This window comes from Sceloporus occidentalis, unplaced genomic scaffold (assembly GCF_023333645.1).
Source record: "Sceloporus occidentalis isolate IW3139 unplaced genomic scaffold, rSceOcc1.0.p SCAF_3, whole genome shotgun sequence".
Classification (NCBI taxonomy): Eukaryota; Metazoa; Chordata; class Lepidosauria; order Squamata; family Phrynosomatidae; genus Sceloporus; species Sceloporus occidentalis.
In genome coordinates this window covers 218,009,423-218,027,233 of record NW_028316983.1, presented here as the reverse complement: position 1 = coordinate 218,027,233, position 17,811 = coordinate 218,009,423, and the positions used below count along the sequence as shown (strand labels likewise).

The 17,811-nt window shown below is 41.2% G+C and overlaps 1 protein-coding gene across 3 annotated transcripts; it reads right to left on the bottom strand.

Moving 5' to 3' along the window:
• Positions 1 to 2,216: 2,216 nt before the first annotated feature.
• Positions 2,217 to 15,585, bottom strand: LOC149317496 (pyruvate dehydrogenase [acetyl-transferring]-phosphatase 1, mitochondrial). 3 transcript variants are annotated; one of them, XM_089517630.1, is made up of 3 exons: positions 15,475 to 15,585; positions 9,631 to 9,665; positions 2,217 to 6,108 (listed from the first exon to the last, which is right to left on the bottom strand). In XM_089517630.1, exons 2-3 carry the CDS (start codon positions 9,659 to 9,661, stop codon positions 4,454 to 4,456), a joined length of 1,686 nt encoding a protein of 561 aa, XP_089373756.1. In that variant the 5' UTR covers positions 9,662 to 9,665; positions 15,475 to 15,585; the 3' UTR covers positions 2,217 to 4,453. The 3 variants fall into 3 exon arrangements, with proteins under 3 accessions (XP_089373756.1, XP_089373757.1, XP_089373755.1); XM_089517631.1 differs by lacking the exon at positions 9,631 to 9,665; XM_089517629.1 differs by lacking the exon at positions 15,475 to 15,585 and having other exon boundaries at positions 9,631 to 10,151.
• Positions 15,586 to 17,811: the final 2,226 nt, after the last annotated feature.

Genomic DNA, 17,811 nt, shown 5'->3' with positions numbered 1-17,811 from the left:
CCTGCTCCACACTTCACAGTAAAAGCACTGTGTAGCAGTTAGTTCCCCTTAATGCAAGGCATAAATAGTGCAGTATAGCATGTTTTTGGTTATTTTACTCTAAAAATACAGTGCTCTTTCATCAGTAGGGTATCTTCCAAAAAAAGAGAAAAAAGACATACTGCCAGAAAGATCATATTTCTGCCACAATCTGTTTTCATTATTACACAGAAAAAGATCTAGCCTCTACTTAAGTTTAGCTTACGTAAAACAGTAATTCAATTACTGGTTGTCACAACACATTGCATTGTTGACTAGCTACAACTTTAGCTTTCATGTCATCTGATGTGCTTGCTAAAGGGTAGGGGAAAGGAAGGGAAAACTGTTACCATTCTGGAAATTATTTTTAGCTCAGGCATAAGATAGTTTGGTTATCCAAAGAAACGTAACAGATCAGCCAAGAGTACTTTTATGAAGTGTTATGTGTTTCTGAAAAAGGAAGGAAACTGCTATTTAACCAAAGAACAGCCCCTATATATCAGCAACTAATTTTGAGAGGCAAGGCAACCTTTAAAAGTGCCTCCTGATAAAGATGGGGAAGTGAAGGAACAGGTAAAATCTTTAGACATAAACACTGGGCATGATCTTTATAGCTCGTAGAACAGATCCTTATATGTAACTGAAAAACAGAACCAAAATAATTTCATAAAACTTTGGAATACATTCTCAATACCTTGTTTACAATCAATGCTCCTCACAGGGGCAAACTGAGAAGCTACTTGGATTTCCCCTGCTTCCCATGAATGTGGACTGTCTGGCAGTCACATTAGTGGGAAACTTGGTAAAATTAGATGCCTTCTGGCATTTAACTCACTAAGCTCACTATTGTCCCTTTGAAAAGTTCAGAAGCAAATTACACCCATTTGGAACTATACAGACAAGGTTATTTATGGTCAGTATTGTACTAGATTCAACAAGTGTTTCTTTAGGTTAGGCTGGGACTCAGTTTGCATATAGAATACATAAGTGTGTGTGTGTGTGTGTGTAAATATAAATATACATATATGCATACACACCCCAACCAGTTGCTATGACAATATAACTGAAATGTAACCTATTTTCCTACTAAAGAGAGTGGCCAGATAACAATGGCATTGGAGAGGCTGCCGGAGCACATCAATCACAACCATCCTATTTTTGGGTTTTGTCCTTTCCACACTGTTATCGAGACTTCTTAAATTTAATGTGAGTGAAGCCTTATTTACTCATTAGCTGCTACTACAAATTTTGTTCTCCTTAAAAGCAGTATACTGAATAGTGTGGTAACAGCAGCCTGTATTACTGCTACAGCTGAATTCTCTCCACTCCACCTATTGAGATGCTAATGGAAGCCACTGAGCTTCAGATAGACCATTTTATAGTTGCAATTTTTAGATATGATTAAGAGATGTCTTGAAGGCACATAAAAATAACAAAGCAAACTAGAGTGGATTGCACCTCACTCACACATGGAAATGAAATAACTAATTTAGTTGGATAACAACATTTTATATTTACATTAGTTGGGTAATTACAGTGGCCAGCCTATGGTGGATCAGGTAGATGTATGAAAATAGAGGATAAAATGAAGAGACAGACCCAAACATGGTTATACAGCAGTTCTAGTTCAACAGTTTACTGCTAGTTACATAGCAGAGTTTGCGTTAGGACTTAATTTAGTCCTGGAGAGCACAGCATGCCCTGAATAAAAGTGTGTGCATTTTTCTAATGTGCTATAAGAGAATATATAAACAGGAGTGTTGGGGGTAGTAACATTTTATTTATGAGGCAACCCACCCCCCCCCCCTAAAAAAAGAGGAGGAAATGGAAACAGAAGGTAGGACAAGGAAAGGTAAACTCCTATTTACACTGAAGTTCTGTCCTTTCAGACACACTTGAAATGTTTTGTGACAGACCATTTTTCACAATGCTACACATTAACTTTTCAGGGGATTCTGTTTCATAATTAGAAGGAAGCAGGGGAGGAGGGATCTAGCAGCAGTTTTTTGTGTCTAACTATTTTAGCACAAACTTGTAGGGATGGCAGTATACTTCCCAAGGTTCACCTTAATTGGCCATTACAGATCTAAGATTTATAGTGTATTGGTCTAATTTGACATTATGACCACAGATGTTTCAGCAAATTAATGACAAGTTGACACATCAATTAGTGCTATAAAAGAACTCCAATGCATAGCTGTTTGTATTGTAATAATTTTATTGAAGTCTACAAAAAGAAACTTGTTCTTAAACTGGATCACTTGATGTTCAGAAAGCCACAATATCATAAACATTTCATTTCCTTGCATACATATTTTGTGTGTCTTCCTTTAAATCCTGCTTATATTCACCTTTCATTTTCCAAAGTTACAGAAACATTAAACATATAGGATCAGGACCCAATTTGTTAAGACTAGTGCCATACCAAAATGAAACATTTACATGTACTATACATCCCACAAGTAAAATGAACAAGGAAGCATGAATAATGTAACAGTTCAATGTTTTAGGTAGCTAAATAAAATAAAAAGAAGCAAATGGACCTGACCTAACCAATAGTTGCTCAGTTATGTCATAAACATATTAAGAATTCACGTATGTGGCTGGTAAAGTATAGACAAAAGATAGTATTATGACTTTCCTTGGACAAAAAAAAGGGAAGACCACCATTCTTAAGGCTCCATACTGGGCTTAAAACAGAGTAGGATTTCTAGAGAAATAGATATATTATATAGTAAGAGTACCCTATGCCAGGATGTTGGTGTAATCATCCATTTTTCAATAGTTGCATTTCAATAATTTAGACAAGTGTGACCTCTAATGTACAGAAAAGCAAAGGGAGCATTAGTGCTAAAAATGCATGTGCTATAAGCGTAATACAGTACTCCTCAGTGATATATATACCAAGAACACTAACATTTTCTTTAGAAATTGTCAGCTCAAAAACTGATTACATGTGTTTGTGTTTATCTGGAATGCTTATATGGTATTTATGCAGAGAAGTACAGAGATGTTAAGATTTATCCACCTGCATTTCACAATTGGATGAAAGATAGTTAAAAAATATTAAGCAAAATTTGAATTACAGCTACCAATTCAACAGATTTTAAAAACAGGCTAGGCAATTAACTTTATTTGAAATGTGGGGAATTTTCAATTTCGGATGTTTAAGAACATTCAAAACTGTAATAGCTAAGAAAGTGTTTTATTTTGCCTGACAACTTTAAAATTGTATTTTATGCGGTAGAGATATAAGCTGTAATATGAGACATGCAATTTTAGATTTTAGGTTTAAATGAGTGTTCACACAAATAGTGAGATTTAGAGAAGACATATTACAGTTGCCACAGCAGTGCCAATAGGAGGTTTAAGCATACAGCATGCATACTCTTCTCCATTAGTTTACCTATTTACAAATCTTATTACATTGTTTTCTTCAGTAGTCACCATGGGAACCAAACTAGATGAGTCCTACATAATGTTTTCACTTTGTTATATTTGAAACATCCAGAACACAAGATCAAACTTTAATTCAAGCTACAACATATATGACTGCACTAGCTTACAAAGTCAAAACTTTCTGCCAAGTTTTAACACAAGACCAAAGACTTATGACTAGAAATAGATTTGGTACACGCCAGGACTGTTGCTTGCAAAAAGTGTAATGTTTTGCAATACAGTCTGATTGAAGACTACACATCATATTTCAGAAAAGGTAGAATTACAATTTCATAATGCAACCCAAAGAATTTTTGTACTTCCTCCCCAGTTAAACATCCCATCATTTATTGCGCTTTGAACTGTGCAAAACATCTGATACAAAAAAAATTATGCTAATCTTTTGGCCAGGCTTGTGACTTTTATGGCTTAGACGTACACCTTTAACATTGCAGTTTTAGGTATATGTTTCAACTGAGATAGCATTACCCAAGAAAGAGTAGTCCGGTTTTATACCAAAACATTTACCAGCTTGTTAAAAACTTCCCTTCTGGTCCTGAAGAGAAGACACCACAGTTACTTCATAAATATAAAAGTCATCAGCCCTGTTGAAATTTACATTAACAACCAAGTCTCCATCCAATGTTCAACATAGGTACTAGATAGCTACCTAAACAGGTATGTACATATGGCAACATACACAGGATTCTTGCTCTACGGGACATCATACTGATGCATATGAGGCTTTCACTTCCATCAGATAATCCCACCTCATAAGCCAGGAAATGGTTTAGTGCAAAGTTGTTTGATGTTGTTCTGCTCTCCTAGTAATAAATTCGCTCAATAACCCTCAGGCTCCTGTCTTGGGTTTATGCAAATTATATTTGCTCCAGTTCTAATTCCAATGGCCAGACATCAAGCAAATACAATTGTTACAATCCTGCATTCAGTACTGGCCATTTTGTTCGGTTAAAAATTTGGTTCCGCAGTTTAAAATTTAGAACTCTTCATTCTGACATGCGCCTACAACATGGGAATTGAATTGTACTACTATAATTGTGATATCATCCCTGTACATCCGTGCCAACTCTTCTGGAAGACTGAGCATCTTGGATAGCCGTTCATGATCAACAGTGCCAAATTCATTGTTTCCCACAGCATGACGTATCAAGTGTGTTGCTGCATTCTGATCTTCATAGGCTGAAGAGACCCGAGCTCTCCTTTCTGTTAAAAGACCATGCATCTGTCCCAGAGTTACTTTGTAACCTCCAACAGCTATTGGCTCTTGATGATGAACACCAGTTAGATACTCACCTACAATTCTAACAACATCCTTCCTGTGCATTGTTTCCCACAAGCCATCAGTTGCCAATATCAGGAATTTGTCCTGAGGCCTTATTTTGTGATATATAACCTCTGGCTCAGCAGTGAGGTATGGAGGAGAATGATAATTTGGTGGAATAAACTTTGTATATTCATTGTCATTGAGCTGATCTGGGCCTGACTCTATCACTCTCTTCTGAAGGTCAATGCTCCATTTAAATTTGACATCTCCAAAAGCTCTGAAAGGCATCAGTAAACCTAACAGCCGATCCTGCTTCACAACACTCTTTTCTTCTGACTTTGGGTGTTCTGTTTTCAGACGTTCAATCTCACTTTCATTCTGTGCGTTATGATCATAAGACAGAGCAACAGCAGACCAAGAGCCATCCTCTTCTTGGACACCAAGCATGGCCCTGCTGTCACCAGTATTAGCAACATGCAAATCAACACCATCTACATGAGCCACACAGGCAGTTGCACCAGAAAAAGCTACACGCAATACCAAGTAATTGAGGAAAGAATTTGGATCTCCTACTTGAGCTTCCAAAGAAATGTCATTGTCAAGCCTCTTAAAGGCATTAATTAAAGCCTCTTTTACATCAGTTGTCTCCCCAGTATTAAGGTCTATGAGTTCCTGCCAGTAAGTTCGTAAGCTGTTAAAATATAATTTGGAGGCTTCTTTACTAAAATAGTCATTAGGATGCTTGTGCCACTGTAAGATGGGCAACAGGGCCCTACCACTCTCAACAGCATTTTCTATTTCAAGTAAAGTCTCATGTGGTAACAGAGAAACAGCTATATAATAAAACAGTCTTTCACTGACAGCTTGTGCACAAGCACATCCTGCATGGCCATCAAACACACCAAGAAGCATTCCTCTTGTTTGTAAGCAAGTGGCTGCACTTCTTCGGTCTTCTATTGGTGCATTAGCAGGAAGCTGGTTGCTATCAAAACCAAGCACAGAGCTTACATTTTTACCATCAAACTCTGGAACTTTGAAACTGTACTCATTCGCCTTCAGGATGCTATTGACCTGGGGAGGTGTAAGGTAAAATCTCTGTGGAGTAGAGGCATAGTTTCTTGCATGAGTAAACTGAATGAAGTTCTCCTTTGGTCTGCAGAGTGTTGCCAGCTTTTTCTGCGGCACATATCTCAGGTGTCTGTGAGTCAAGTGAGGTGACAAGCAACACAGATGTTTATGGTGACAGTAGCACGCAGTATTGTATATCCTGCTGATCTCACAGTTGCGAATTAATGGAAGCAATAGCTGAGTTGGTGCTGGCATGGCATCAGAGAACAATGGCAAACTGGAGCTTCTGACTGGAATTGCTGGGGGGAAAAGCACAAGCAACATGAGGGCTTAGCATGTCTTTTTCTGCAAGAAAAAAACTTATCAACAACTTTAGAAAGCAATTTAACATGTGGAATCCTTGCTGATCTGGCAATTAATTGTATGAAGCAGGGGAAAAGTTTAACAAACAAATCTACTGTCAAATTTCTTTAAAGGGACTATATCTCAGTTGTTCTATTTTGTAAAGTGCAAACAGTGACCTATATTTACAGTTTTACTAACCAAGCTAGCCAGAACATTAGACTGGAAATGCTGAAAGTCAATTAAAGGTTAAGGCATAGATAACAGAACTAGAGATTATAATTCAAACTCCCTGCTTGAAGAAAGCTGCCCTATCTAGACTGATAATGAAAAGGAAGATTTACTTTGCTCTGTCCAAGGCAGTTTAGTTATTTATATTAATGTATTTTATTATTTTTCCTAGAACACCTTGCCCAGAGTTTTTTATGTTTAAAGTAATGAATGTAAAGCCTAGTACCATCCATGGCTTGCTCAGAAACAAGCCTCAGTGACATTAATGACATGTCTTCCAAGATTGCACAGAATTATGATCTTAATATCCTTTCATGATGTTGTTGCATCACACCAGCTTTCTTGTGTGTGTGTTATATAAGATGTACACTACTGATCAAGTCGAGGTGCCACAAATCTTTGAAGGGTTTTACTGAACTCATTAGCTGACAATTGTGATCTATGTACAGTACCATTTTTTTAAATTCAAGGCTACCTCTTCACACAGAACACACTAATGCTCACTGCAGTCACTATTTTACACCATGTTTTTTATCACATTTATATGCTAGGGATAATATAATCTATGAGAGCAATGGCATTATGTCTTGGATTGGTCTCACACACTATACAAAAGAGGCACTATGTAACTCAATATTGTCAACTCTGATAGTGAATTGCATCCAATGCAGAAATGCAGAATCCACTTGATGCATAAAGGGGAAACTACTGCACTTAATTCCGTTCCCTATACAGCCCAAAAACTTTGTCAGAAGAACTAGGAAACCCTCCGGAGTGATTTTTCCCCTGGCTGCTATGAGAGAAAGGGGGAAGGGAAACAGTTTCTCTCCAGCTGGTGCTGCAGCATCATATTGGATTTAGGCCAGTCACTTTCCAAGAGCCAAGCCAGGAATCTTTTCCAGCAATACTCTCCTCTTCTTCTTCTTCTTCTTAAGTTAGCAAGAATTAAGCATAGATTCTGCACTACTGACATATGGTATTACAGTGGACCCTTGTTATACACTGGGGTTTGGTTCCAAGATTCCCCATGGATAACAAAATCCATGGATGCTCAAGTCCCATTAAATATAATGACATAGCAAAATGGTGTCCCCTATAAAAAATGGAAAATCAAGGTTTGATGTTTGAAATTTATACTTTTTTTTTTAACATTTTCAAACCATGGATGCTTGAATCCGTGTATAAAAAACTATGTATAAGAAGGGCCGACTGTACAATGATTAGATGTGCCTGATTCCGTCCGAGTTTCATTAACTGCATTTTCCTAATGAATTGTATTATAACACTTATCATGTACTATAAACTTCATTTCTTTTTCCTCATGCACTAAGATTTTCTAGGCCATCTCTGCTCCAGTCCTTGTTTCCATATAGTCCAACATTTCCCAGAAACATACTACCTCTTCTCAATAAGCTTTATAGACTAGTGCCTTTTTAAATTGTTAAGAAATCCTTTTACTGGCAACATCTACCCATTCCTCTCCCTGCATAAAAACAGCCAACATGTTAGACAAATCTACTCAATGTTCTTTTTGGGGGAAATGGCAACATCCAGCTACTAGTTTTAATTTGTTTTCAATCAGCTCTAGTGCTGAACTGTTCATCTAGCAAATGTATATTATGATTTTTTTAAAGACACACAGAAGGTGTATTCAGTAGTCCTATTTTAATTTTTTGCACTATATTAGACATGTGAGGCATTTTACTATTGAACATAACAGAGGCAATTTGCTTCCTTACAAAATATTCAGGCTATATCCTACTACAGGGGTAGGCAACCTTTTTGAGCCGGGGGCCGGGTTGCTGTCCCTCAGACAACTGGGGGGGCCGAAGCCAAAAAATAATTAATTAATTAATTAATTAATTAATATATAAATAAACCAGGACAAATGTAGGACAAAATTTTCAAATGGAAGACACTTTTTTTAAAAAAATGGAGGACATGCGAAAAATTTGCTGATTTTTAAAAAAATGTTAATATAAATGCATGTTTCTGAGGCTTCTATAGACAATTGCCCTCCAAAGGCCCCAGCAGCAATCGGCGGCAGGACTGGGCTGGGGCCGGTCCCAAGGCCTCGCCGGGCCGCATTCGGCCCGCGGGCCGCAGGTTGCCTACCCCTGTCCTACTACCACCAGCTATGTATTTCTAGCCTTAATATCAATGCCTGGAAGAAGGAATTCAGCCTGGTTCAGACCAAGCATCAACAGCTGTCCAGACTTAGCATCCCCCTACTTCTTTAGCCACTCTGACTTCATCCCGATTTTCTTTGCCCACCAGTTGCTTTTCACATTAAGGAGCAGATGCCCTATGGCTAACTGCCAAGAGAAGTCTTTCTGAAGGCCAAGAGCTTAAAGATGTCTTGTTCACTGTGGCCAATAGCCCCTACAGGTGAGCATGTAAGTCATACACAACGAGGAGAATACTCATATTAGACCATGAAGTTCCTCCTCTAACAAGCATACATTTTCTTACTGGTAATGCTGGTCAACGTTCATGATCACTTACTAAAGGCATTAAAAGAGTATCTCATTTAGCTAGCAAAGCAGACTCACTAAAATAAACCATGCAAATGAAGATCCAGTAAGCATCTGTAGATTTGCCTGAATATTTATTTAGGAGAGTCACCTACATGTTTGTATACTGTTTACTATAAACTATTTCAAACTGATTAGTAAAACAACTGAGAATGCTCTACATTTTTAAGAAAACATCTTTATGGACTAAAGAGAGACTACAGGACAGTTAATCTGTTCTGTTTTAAACATAGATACAATCTTCCAATAGAAATTTCTGAAACCTGATTTAGGAGAACTATTGTGCATATTACAGATTTTTATAGTACTATTCATACTATTTTTGTTTTTTTAAGAAAAATCCACACCATTACTACATTACAGTAATGTATCCTAAATGCTAAGAACATTTGTAACGAAGTACACAGACCATTAGCTCATTTGTACAACATAACATCCTGAACAAATTTGATTTAACTTATTCTAGAAAGAACACAACTATATTTATGTCTTTGTTGTCCTTTAAATCTGAAGCCCACCTTGATAAAATTCAAATTCCAGCCAAGCCTGTTAATGCAGATTATGAATTAAGAAGATAGGAGGTCACACATTCATAAGTAGCACATTTACTATGTCATTATATAAGTAACATTTACTTGGTACACACCCTCATTAACCCACTGCCCACCCCTAAATTTCTATTTCTCATAAAATAGGAGTACAAAAGGTACATACCAATCCTCCTGGGCCCAGGACACACACACATTCTCCTGTCACAACAAGAAGCCGCCAACATCCACAAAGCAGTAGCCCAGGAAAAGCAAGGCAGAGAGTTTATTAAAAGAGGAGGAAGAGGTCTCCAACATTGAAGGGGGACAGAAAAAGAGACAGAAAGAGAAGCAGTTTGTTTGTAGTGACAAGCATTTAGGAAGCAGCAACTACAGCACAGCCATCTCTCAGAAGCGTTGTTTAATACTACTGCAACCCTGACTCACTACTTTCCATCCCTCTTGCTGCACAATAAAACACCTAGATCATGCAAGATTCATTTACTGACAGCCAGACTTGAACAACAACAAGAACACCTTTTTAAAGGAGGGCTGGAGTGATAGAGCCTTGCTGCCTTTAAAACAGTGAGTGAGTGAGTGTGTGTGTGTGTCTGCTTTGTGCCTTCAAGCCATTTCCGACTTATGGCGACCCTAAAGCAAACATATCATGGGGTTTTCTGAGCAAGATTTGTTCAGAGGAGGTTTGCCACTGCCTTCCCCTGAGGCTGAGAGCATGTGAGTTCCTCAAGGTCACCCACTGGGTTTCATGGCCAGCAGGAATCAAACCCTGGCCTCCAGAGTCATGGTCCAATGCTCAAACCACTATGCCACAATGGCTCTCTGGACATACATGCATGAGTGATATCTAGAAACTACAATAACACCCTCAATACATTTCTATCATTAAGAGAGAGATGATGGAACATCCTAAATCAACAGCACTTCACTACTAATCTTCCCCTCTGCAAACTGGGCTCCTTGGGAATGTCTTGCTTCTCATGTTACTCCAACCAATTTATTTTTTATGGAGCAAGTACAAAATATTTTTGTCACAGTACCTTTGGTATTCAAACCATGCATCACACAATACAGAAGTAATCCAGTTTGAGACCGCTTTAACTGTCCTGGCTCAGTGTTAGGGAACCATAGGAATTGTAGTTTATTGTGGCACCAGAGCTCTCTGACAGAGGCGGCTAAATGTCTCACAAAACTACAGTTCCCAGAATTCACCAGCACTGAGCCAGGGCAGTTATGGCAGTCTCAAATTGGATTATTTCTGCAGTGTGTTTTGGACCTGTGATTCCTGAAGTTCTCACACAGAGAGAGAGCCAGTACAATTATGAGAAGTGTATTCCACCCTGCTCCAAGTGCCTATGCTGGTCCACTAACAGTTCAAGAGGCAGATGAAGACAAGTACATTCCCATCAACTATTCAACCTGCAAGAATGGCTTTCTTCTTTCAGCACATGAGTTACCCTGAGAAGGAACTAAAAGTCTTTTCCCAGAGCCACTAGCTATGCTTTCAACCATGTACTACAATGCAGAAGCTCGCCATCATTTAGGTCCTTTGTGGCCCAGTTCTCATATCTCTCTTTAGGCAGAAAAAGAACTTAACCATGCTATGATTAGGACCACAATGATTTAATGCAAAAATGGTTTGATCAAAGGTTGCTGGATGGCCCTAGTGGTCTCTTCCAACTCTACGATTCTATGATTCTATGAAACTGCTAGTATACTAACTGACAGTGGAAAAGCTTTTGATTTTTTTTTTATCCTAGACATTTTCCTTAGAACTGAAAAATCAAGAAGTATTTGAAGAGACATTCACTCAAAAAGGGAAAAAAATGCCTCTTAGGATTGTGCCAGTTATCACCAAAATCCAAATACAAAAGGCCTGCAAATATGCTACTGCAAGGTCTGTTGCATCTGTGGGCATGCATTTTTAAAGTCAATCTAAAAAAAATAATCAATTGTTTTTTGCTTGTGCAAACCACAGTACAAGATGTTCTGCAATGCAACCAATTAGACTTGCCTCTGTGCAGTACTGCCTGTTGAACAGATTCAGAGCAACTCCACTTGCACAAAAATATAATTGTAGAGTTGAAAGGACACCAAACTTCATCTAGTCCACCACCCTCTCAATGAAAGAAATCTATAGCTAAAGCATCCCTAGCAGATGGCCATCCAAACTGTTTAAAAACCTTCAAAAATGTAGAGTGCATACCACTGTGAAAGCTCTTTGCTGTTGTTGGTTTGTGCCTTCAAGTAGTCTCTAACTTATGGTGACCCAAATGAATGAATGAATGAAATTTTATTTCTAGACCGCTATTCCTTGCAGATCACAGCGGTTTACAAAAACACCATCAAAACCAATACATAGCCCAACAATACAAAAACCCACCCATACCATTTAAAAACAAAGGCAAACCTGTCCCAGAGTTTTGTTGACAAGGTTTGTTCAGAGGTGATTTGCCACTGCCTTTCTCTGAGGCTGAGAGAGGGTGACTTGCTCAAGGTTATGCAGTGGCCTCCCAGGGCTGTGAGTCCTAGTTCAACACTCAAACCACTACATCATGCTGGCTCCTTGAAGCAGGTTTTATTGTCAATAAATTCTTCTTAATATTTACTCAAAACCTTTTCTTGTAATTTGAATCCACTGTTTTACGCCCTGGAACATTTGAAAACAATCCTGCTCTATCTTTCACATGAAAACCTTGCCAATTTTTAAAGAGGATAATCCTATCACCTTATATCACCTCTCTTCTCCAGATGAACTAACTCCCTCACCCATTTGTCAAGGGCTTGGTTTTCAGATCTTCCACCATCTTGGCTGCCCTCCTCTGAATACATTCCAGTTTGTCAAAATCCTTCTTAAACTGTGGTTTAATACGTGGACATAAGACATGAGGTCTGGCCATCACAGGTCTGTTACTGCAACTTAGTACTGCATGTGTATGTGTTCGCTATTACAGTCACCCCTCCATTTTTGGAGGGGATCTGTTCCGGACCCCACCCACATCGCGAAAATGGAAAATCGCTGAATCAAGCTCCATTGGCTTGAATGGCAGCACACAGCCCATTTTGCCCTCCTCCGTTTGCTGCCCACAAATGGGCAAGGGATGCAGATTTTAAGTCCACAAAAACAGAAGGGCAACTGTACATCACACTGTTGATTCAGATCAAGAGAATCACAGAATAATAGAGTTGGAAGGGACCACAAGGGCCATGCAGTCCAACCCCCTTTCATGAAGGAAGTCTCAATCAAAGCACCCTCAATAGATGTCCATCAAGCCATTGGGATGCCTCGTGTTTCAAAAGAAACAATGAAAAAGGACCTAGTTTTTTGTGGGATTTTCGGGAGATGTGGCCATGTTCTAGCAGAGTTTCTTTCTGACGTTTCGCCAGCATCTGAAGAAACTGCTAGAACATGGACACATAGCTCAAAAAACCCACAAAAAACTATGGATGCTGGCCATGAAAGCCTTCGACTTTACAAAAAAGGACCTCTGGTTTCCAAATGATAATTCTTTAAGCTATTAATTATACAGTTGGCCCCCCATATTGATGGATTTTTTTATTGACGGATTCAAGCATCCATGGCTTCAAAATATTCAAAAATAGTATAAATTCCTAATAACAAACCTTGATTTTTCCATTTTATATAAGGGACACCATTTTGCTATGCCACTGTATTTAATGGGACTTAAGCATTCACAGATTCTGGTATTCACGGGGGGGGGGGGGGTCGTCCAAGAACCAAACCCCAGCGGAGATACCAAGGACCCACTGTATTCATACATCTACAAAAAAAGTTAGACTGCTGGTTCAGCTGGTACTGCATATACTGAAAGGCAGCAACTCTGTGGCTGCACCCACACTGCAAAAATAATCCAAGTTGACACCACTTTAACTGCCAGGGCTCAATGCTATGAAATTCTAGGAACTATGGTTTTGTGAGATTTTGAGCCTTCTCTGTCAGAGAGCTCTGTTGCCACAACCAACTACAATTCCCAGAATTCCACAGCACTGAGTCATGGCAGTTAAAATTGTGTCAACTAGATTATTTCTGCAGTGCAGATGCAGCCAGTGTCTGTTTCCCATCCTAACTTTAAGATGGCAAAGTGTGCACCTGGGAATTTCTGTGTGTGTGTGTGGCTTGGTACTTTAACACAGAATCCTTCCTCCTGTTCCCTCTGCATCCCACAAATGCTGCTCCCACCTCTTTCAGGGCTTTCTGGGTCCTGAAATGCAGACATACCCCTTATTGCCCCCTCGGCTCATTAAAGACCCTAAACTCACTAACTGATGGGCAAAAATAGGGCCTGGATTATGCACCCACAGGAGGTAAGACAAAAGGAGCCAGCATGGGGTAGTGGTTTGAGCACTGGACTAGGACTGGAAACCAAGGTTCGAATCTGGCTGAGCCATGGAAACCCTCTGGGTGACCATGGGCAAGTCACTCTCTCTCAGCCATGGCAAATTCACTCTGAAAATACTTGCCAAGAAAATCCTGTAATAGGGTTGCCTTAGGGTCGCCAGAAGTCAGAAATGACTTGCAAGCACACAAGAAGGAGCTGAGATGAAGAGGAGCCAGCGTGGGGTAGGGTTCTGATGTTGGACTAAGACTCTGGAGGCCAGGCTTCGAATCTTAGGGTCACCATAAGTCAGAAATGACTTGATAGCACACAACAACAACAAGCCCACGCCTAATTTATTTATTCATTACCTTTTCATCCTAAATTTCTCCAAAGAGCTCCCTCATTTTATCCTCACAGCCAACCTAAGGCGAACCTGTTTGCCTTAGGGTCGCCATAAGTCAGAAATGATTTGAAGGCATGCAACACCAACAAGGAGCTGAAATGAAGAGGATGGGCATGGGGCAGGGGTTTGAAGACTCTAGAGACCAAGGTTCAAATCCTGGCTCTGCAATGGAAAACCCACTGGGCAAGTTACACACTCTTAACTGCTTTGTCACACCAAGGGGCAAACAGGATTTAAATGAGAGTTAAACAGGAAATGTTGTGTGATAAACCTCAGGCATTTCCTGTTTAACTCTCCTTTAACTCTTGTTTAAATCCTGTTTGCCCCCAGTGTGATAAAGCGGTTAGCCTCAGAGCGAGACATTACCAAATCCCTTCTGAACAAATCTTGCCATAGAAAAGCCTGTGACAAGCTTGCCTTAGGGTCACCATTAGTCAGAAATGACTTGAAAGCACACAACAAGAAGCTGATATAAAGAGGAGCCAGCATGGGGCAAGGGTTTGAGAGTTGGCCTAGCACTCTGGAGACCAAGGTTCAAATCGCAGTTCTGCCGTAAGAACCCACTGGGTTAGCTTGGGCAAGTCACACTCTCTCATCCTCAGAGGATGGAGCCGCTGCAGGGGTTTGAGCACTGGCCAGGACTCAAATCGTAGCTCTGCCATGAGAGCCCAGTAGGTGACAGCAACACACTCCTTCCGAAGCCCTTAAACAGAGGCTGGATGGCCATCTCTCCGGGCGCTTTGATTCTGTCTTCCTGCATGGACGGCCCCCGGGGTCTCTCCCCACTCTTCATCTCGCTCAGGGCGAGGGGAGGAGGAGGAGGAGAAGCAGCAGCAGCAGCAGAAGCAGCATTCCCCCGAGAAGCCTCGCCACCCGCTCAGCGGCCGGTCGTAACCTCAGCCCTGAAGGACAAGCCAGAGCGGAGGAGACATTCCCCAGCCTTTTTCACCGGGCGTCCTCCTTTTCCAGGACCCATCCTACATCTCCCACCCATTTTGAGCAGGACTCAGGGAGACCAGACTTGTCCTCCTTTTCCAGGACGCGTCCTACATTCCTACCTTCAGCCCGGGAGGAATTACAAAGCCTCCTCCATTTTGAGCAGGACAAAGAACGACGGGCTGACATTCCTAGGAGTGGGGTCTTTCGGAGAGGCCTTTATTTGGCCACCCTCCCTTTCCTCTGCCATGCTGACTGACACCGATCGCACAAAGCCATGCCCCTCCAAGACACGGACGCCGCCGCCGCCGCCTCGGCCCTCGCTAACACCAACCTGGTCAGAATTGGATGACTGTTTCCCCGCGTGGACGGCGGGCTTGCCTCCCTTGCCCTTCCCTCTCAGAGCCCGCCGTCGGTGGGAGGCGAAGAAAAAGGGCCCTTCATCCGCTTCCCCGGCCCGGCCCCGCCCCTTCCCGCCCGCTACCCCGCCGCCGCCGCCGCCGCCGCCGCCGCCGCCGCGCCTGCTTCCTTGCTTGTCCCTATTCCCCTGACGACTAGCAGGACCGCTGCCCTGTGGCGCTGTGGGCGGTTTCTGTGACGCGCCCTGACTTATAAAGTCTCCGCCCGGCCCCCATTGGCTGAGAGCAAAGAGGGAGAGGCACGTGACATACAGCACTACTTAATTCATCTCCACCTCCGCGCCGTCTTTTCTTCACCCCCCTCCAACGGTTTTCAGCGGAAGGATCCGACTTTATTGTCCTCCGCCCCTCTCTATTATAAGAGAGAGAGAGAGAGAGAGAGTGCGCATGCGCACACCTCTATATTATATTATATTGAGGGACAAGTGTATATTGTTCCTGTATATTCGCTAGGGTTAGGGCACGAGTCCAAGTAGACCACAAGTTGAACATGAGTCAACAGTGCAATGCGGCAGCTAACAAGGCCAATGCGATTCTAGGCTACATCAATAGAAATATAGTGTCTAGATCAAGGGAAGTAATAGTGCCACTCTATTCTGCTCTGGTCAAGCCCCACCTGGAATATTGTGTCCAGTTCTGGGAGCCACAATCCAAAAAGGACATTGAGAAACTGGAGCGTGTCCAGAGGAGGGTGACTAAAATGGTGAAAGGTCTGGAAACCATGCCCTATGAGGAATGACTCAGGGAGCTGGGGATGTTTAGCCTGGAGAAAAGAAGGTTAAGAGGTGATATGATAGCCCTGTTTAAATACTTGAAGGGATGTCATATTGAGAAGGGAGCAAGCTTGTTTTCTGCTGCTCCAGAGACTAGGACCCAGAGCAATGGATGCAAGCTGCAGGAAAAGAGATTCCACCTCAACATTAGGAGGAACTTCCTGACAGTAAGGGCTGTTCAACAGTGGAACAAACTCCCTGGGAGCGTAGTGGAGTCTCCCTCCTTGGAGGTCTTCAAGCAGAGGCTAGATTGCCATATGCTGGGGATGCTTTGATTCAGATTTCCTGCATGGCAGGTGGTTGGACTGGATGGCCCTTGCGGTCTCTTCCAACTCTATGATGCTATGAATATGAAAAACCTGCTGCAAATAACAAAAACACCATGTTTTTACCTGAAAGGACACCTCTCTAGGAATTTCTAGGTCCTCCACTGCAACTCTGTGCTTGACGTCCGACAGACACTGACCATAGAGTTGCACTGGAAGAGCTACAAGTGCCTAGTGGAGTGTTCTCTCTAGGAATCTCTAGGTCCTTTCAGTGCAACTTCTAGTTAAAGTTGACCATAGAGTTGCACTGGAGGACCTAGATATTCCTAGAGAGGACATATTAAATGTGTGAATAATCAAATCCGCAAATATCAAAGCTGCAAATATAGAGGGATGAGTATCACTTACTCTGTCATCGCCTCAGTAATAATCCAGTTTGATGCCCCTTTTAACCAACCTGGCTTAGTTGGTAGGGAATCCTGGGAACTGTAGTTTATCGTGGTCCAATAAGTACTGCAGAAATAATCCAGTTTGGGACTGCTTTAACTGCCCTGGCTCAATGCTAGGGAATTCTGGGAACTGTAACAAATGTGTATTTAAAAAATAAATAAATAAATAAATACCTGCCATTTGTCCATGTGTGAGCTATAAAATACATGTGCATGAGTAGCTGAAGAAGTGAAATCTTCTGGCCACAGAACAATAGATGGATAATGTTTATATTTCAGGTTTCTTGGCAAGGGTAAGAGTATGAGGGAAACCAACTGGCTGCTGATTGGATTGCCTCAAATTTCAGCAGCTACAAATGCGACCAAGAAAATCTTATCTGAATAGTTTTTTGTGGGTTTTTCAACGTCAGGAAGAAAATCTTCTAGAACATGGCTTCATAGCCCGAAAAACCCACAAAAAACTATGGATGCCGGCCATGAGACTTATCTGAATAGTTAGCCCTGCAAAATGCCAAGCTGCAAAAGTCATGGAGGGTACTATTTTTAAAAAATCTGACCCATGCTGGTTGCTAGCCAGGTCAGAATAGATGAGGCTGGAAAAAGACAGTGAGTTTTAAGTTTCAGCTTGGTTGGCACAGCCTGAGCAATTCACACACTGACCTACACCAAGTAGTATCTCTTGTATTTAAATGATGTGGGTGCTTTACACTGAAGTTGCAAAATACAGGTTGAAGGATATTATCAGTGAAGTAATATGTTTGTGA

Coding starts and splice junctions, on each gene's coding strand:
- LOC149317496 (XM_089517629.1), bottom strand. CDS start 9,691: ATGTTGGCGGCTTCTTGTTGTGACAGGAGAATGTGTGTGTGTCCTGGG. Junction 6,109..9,630: donor TCCTGGGCCCAGGAGGATTG/GTATGTACCTTT, acceptor TTTTCCCCCCAG/CAATTCCAGTCAGAAGCTCC.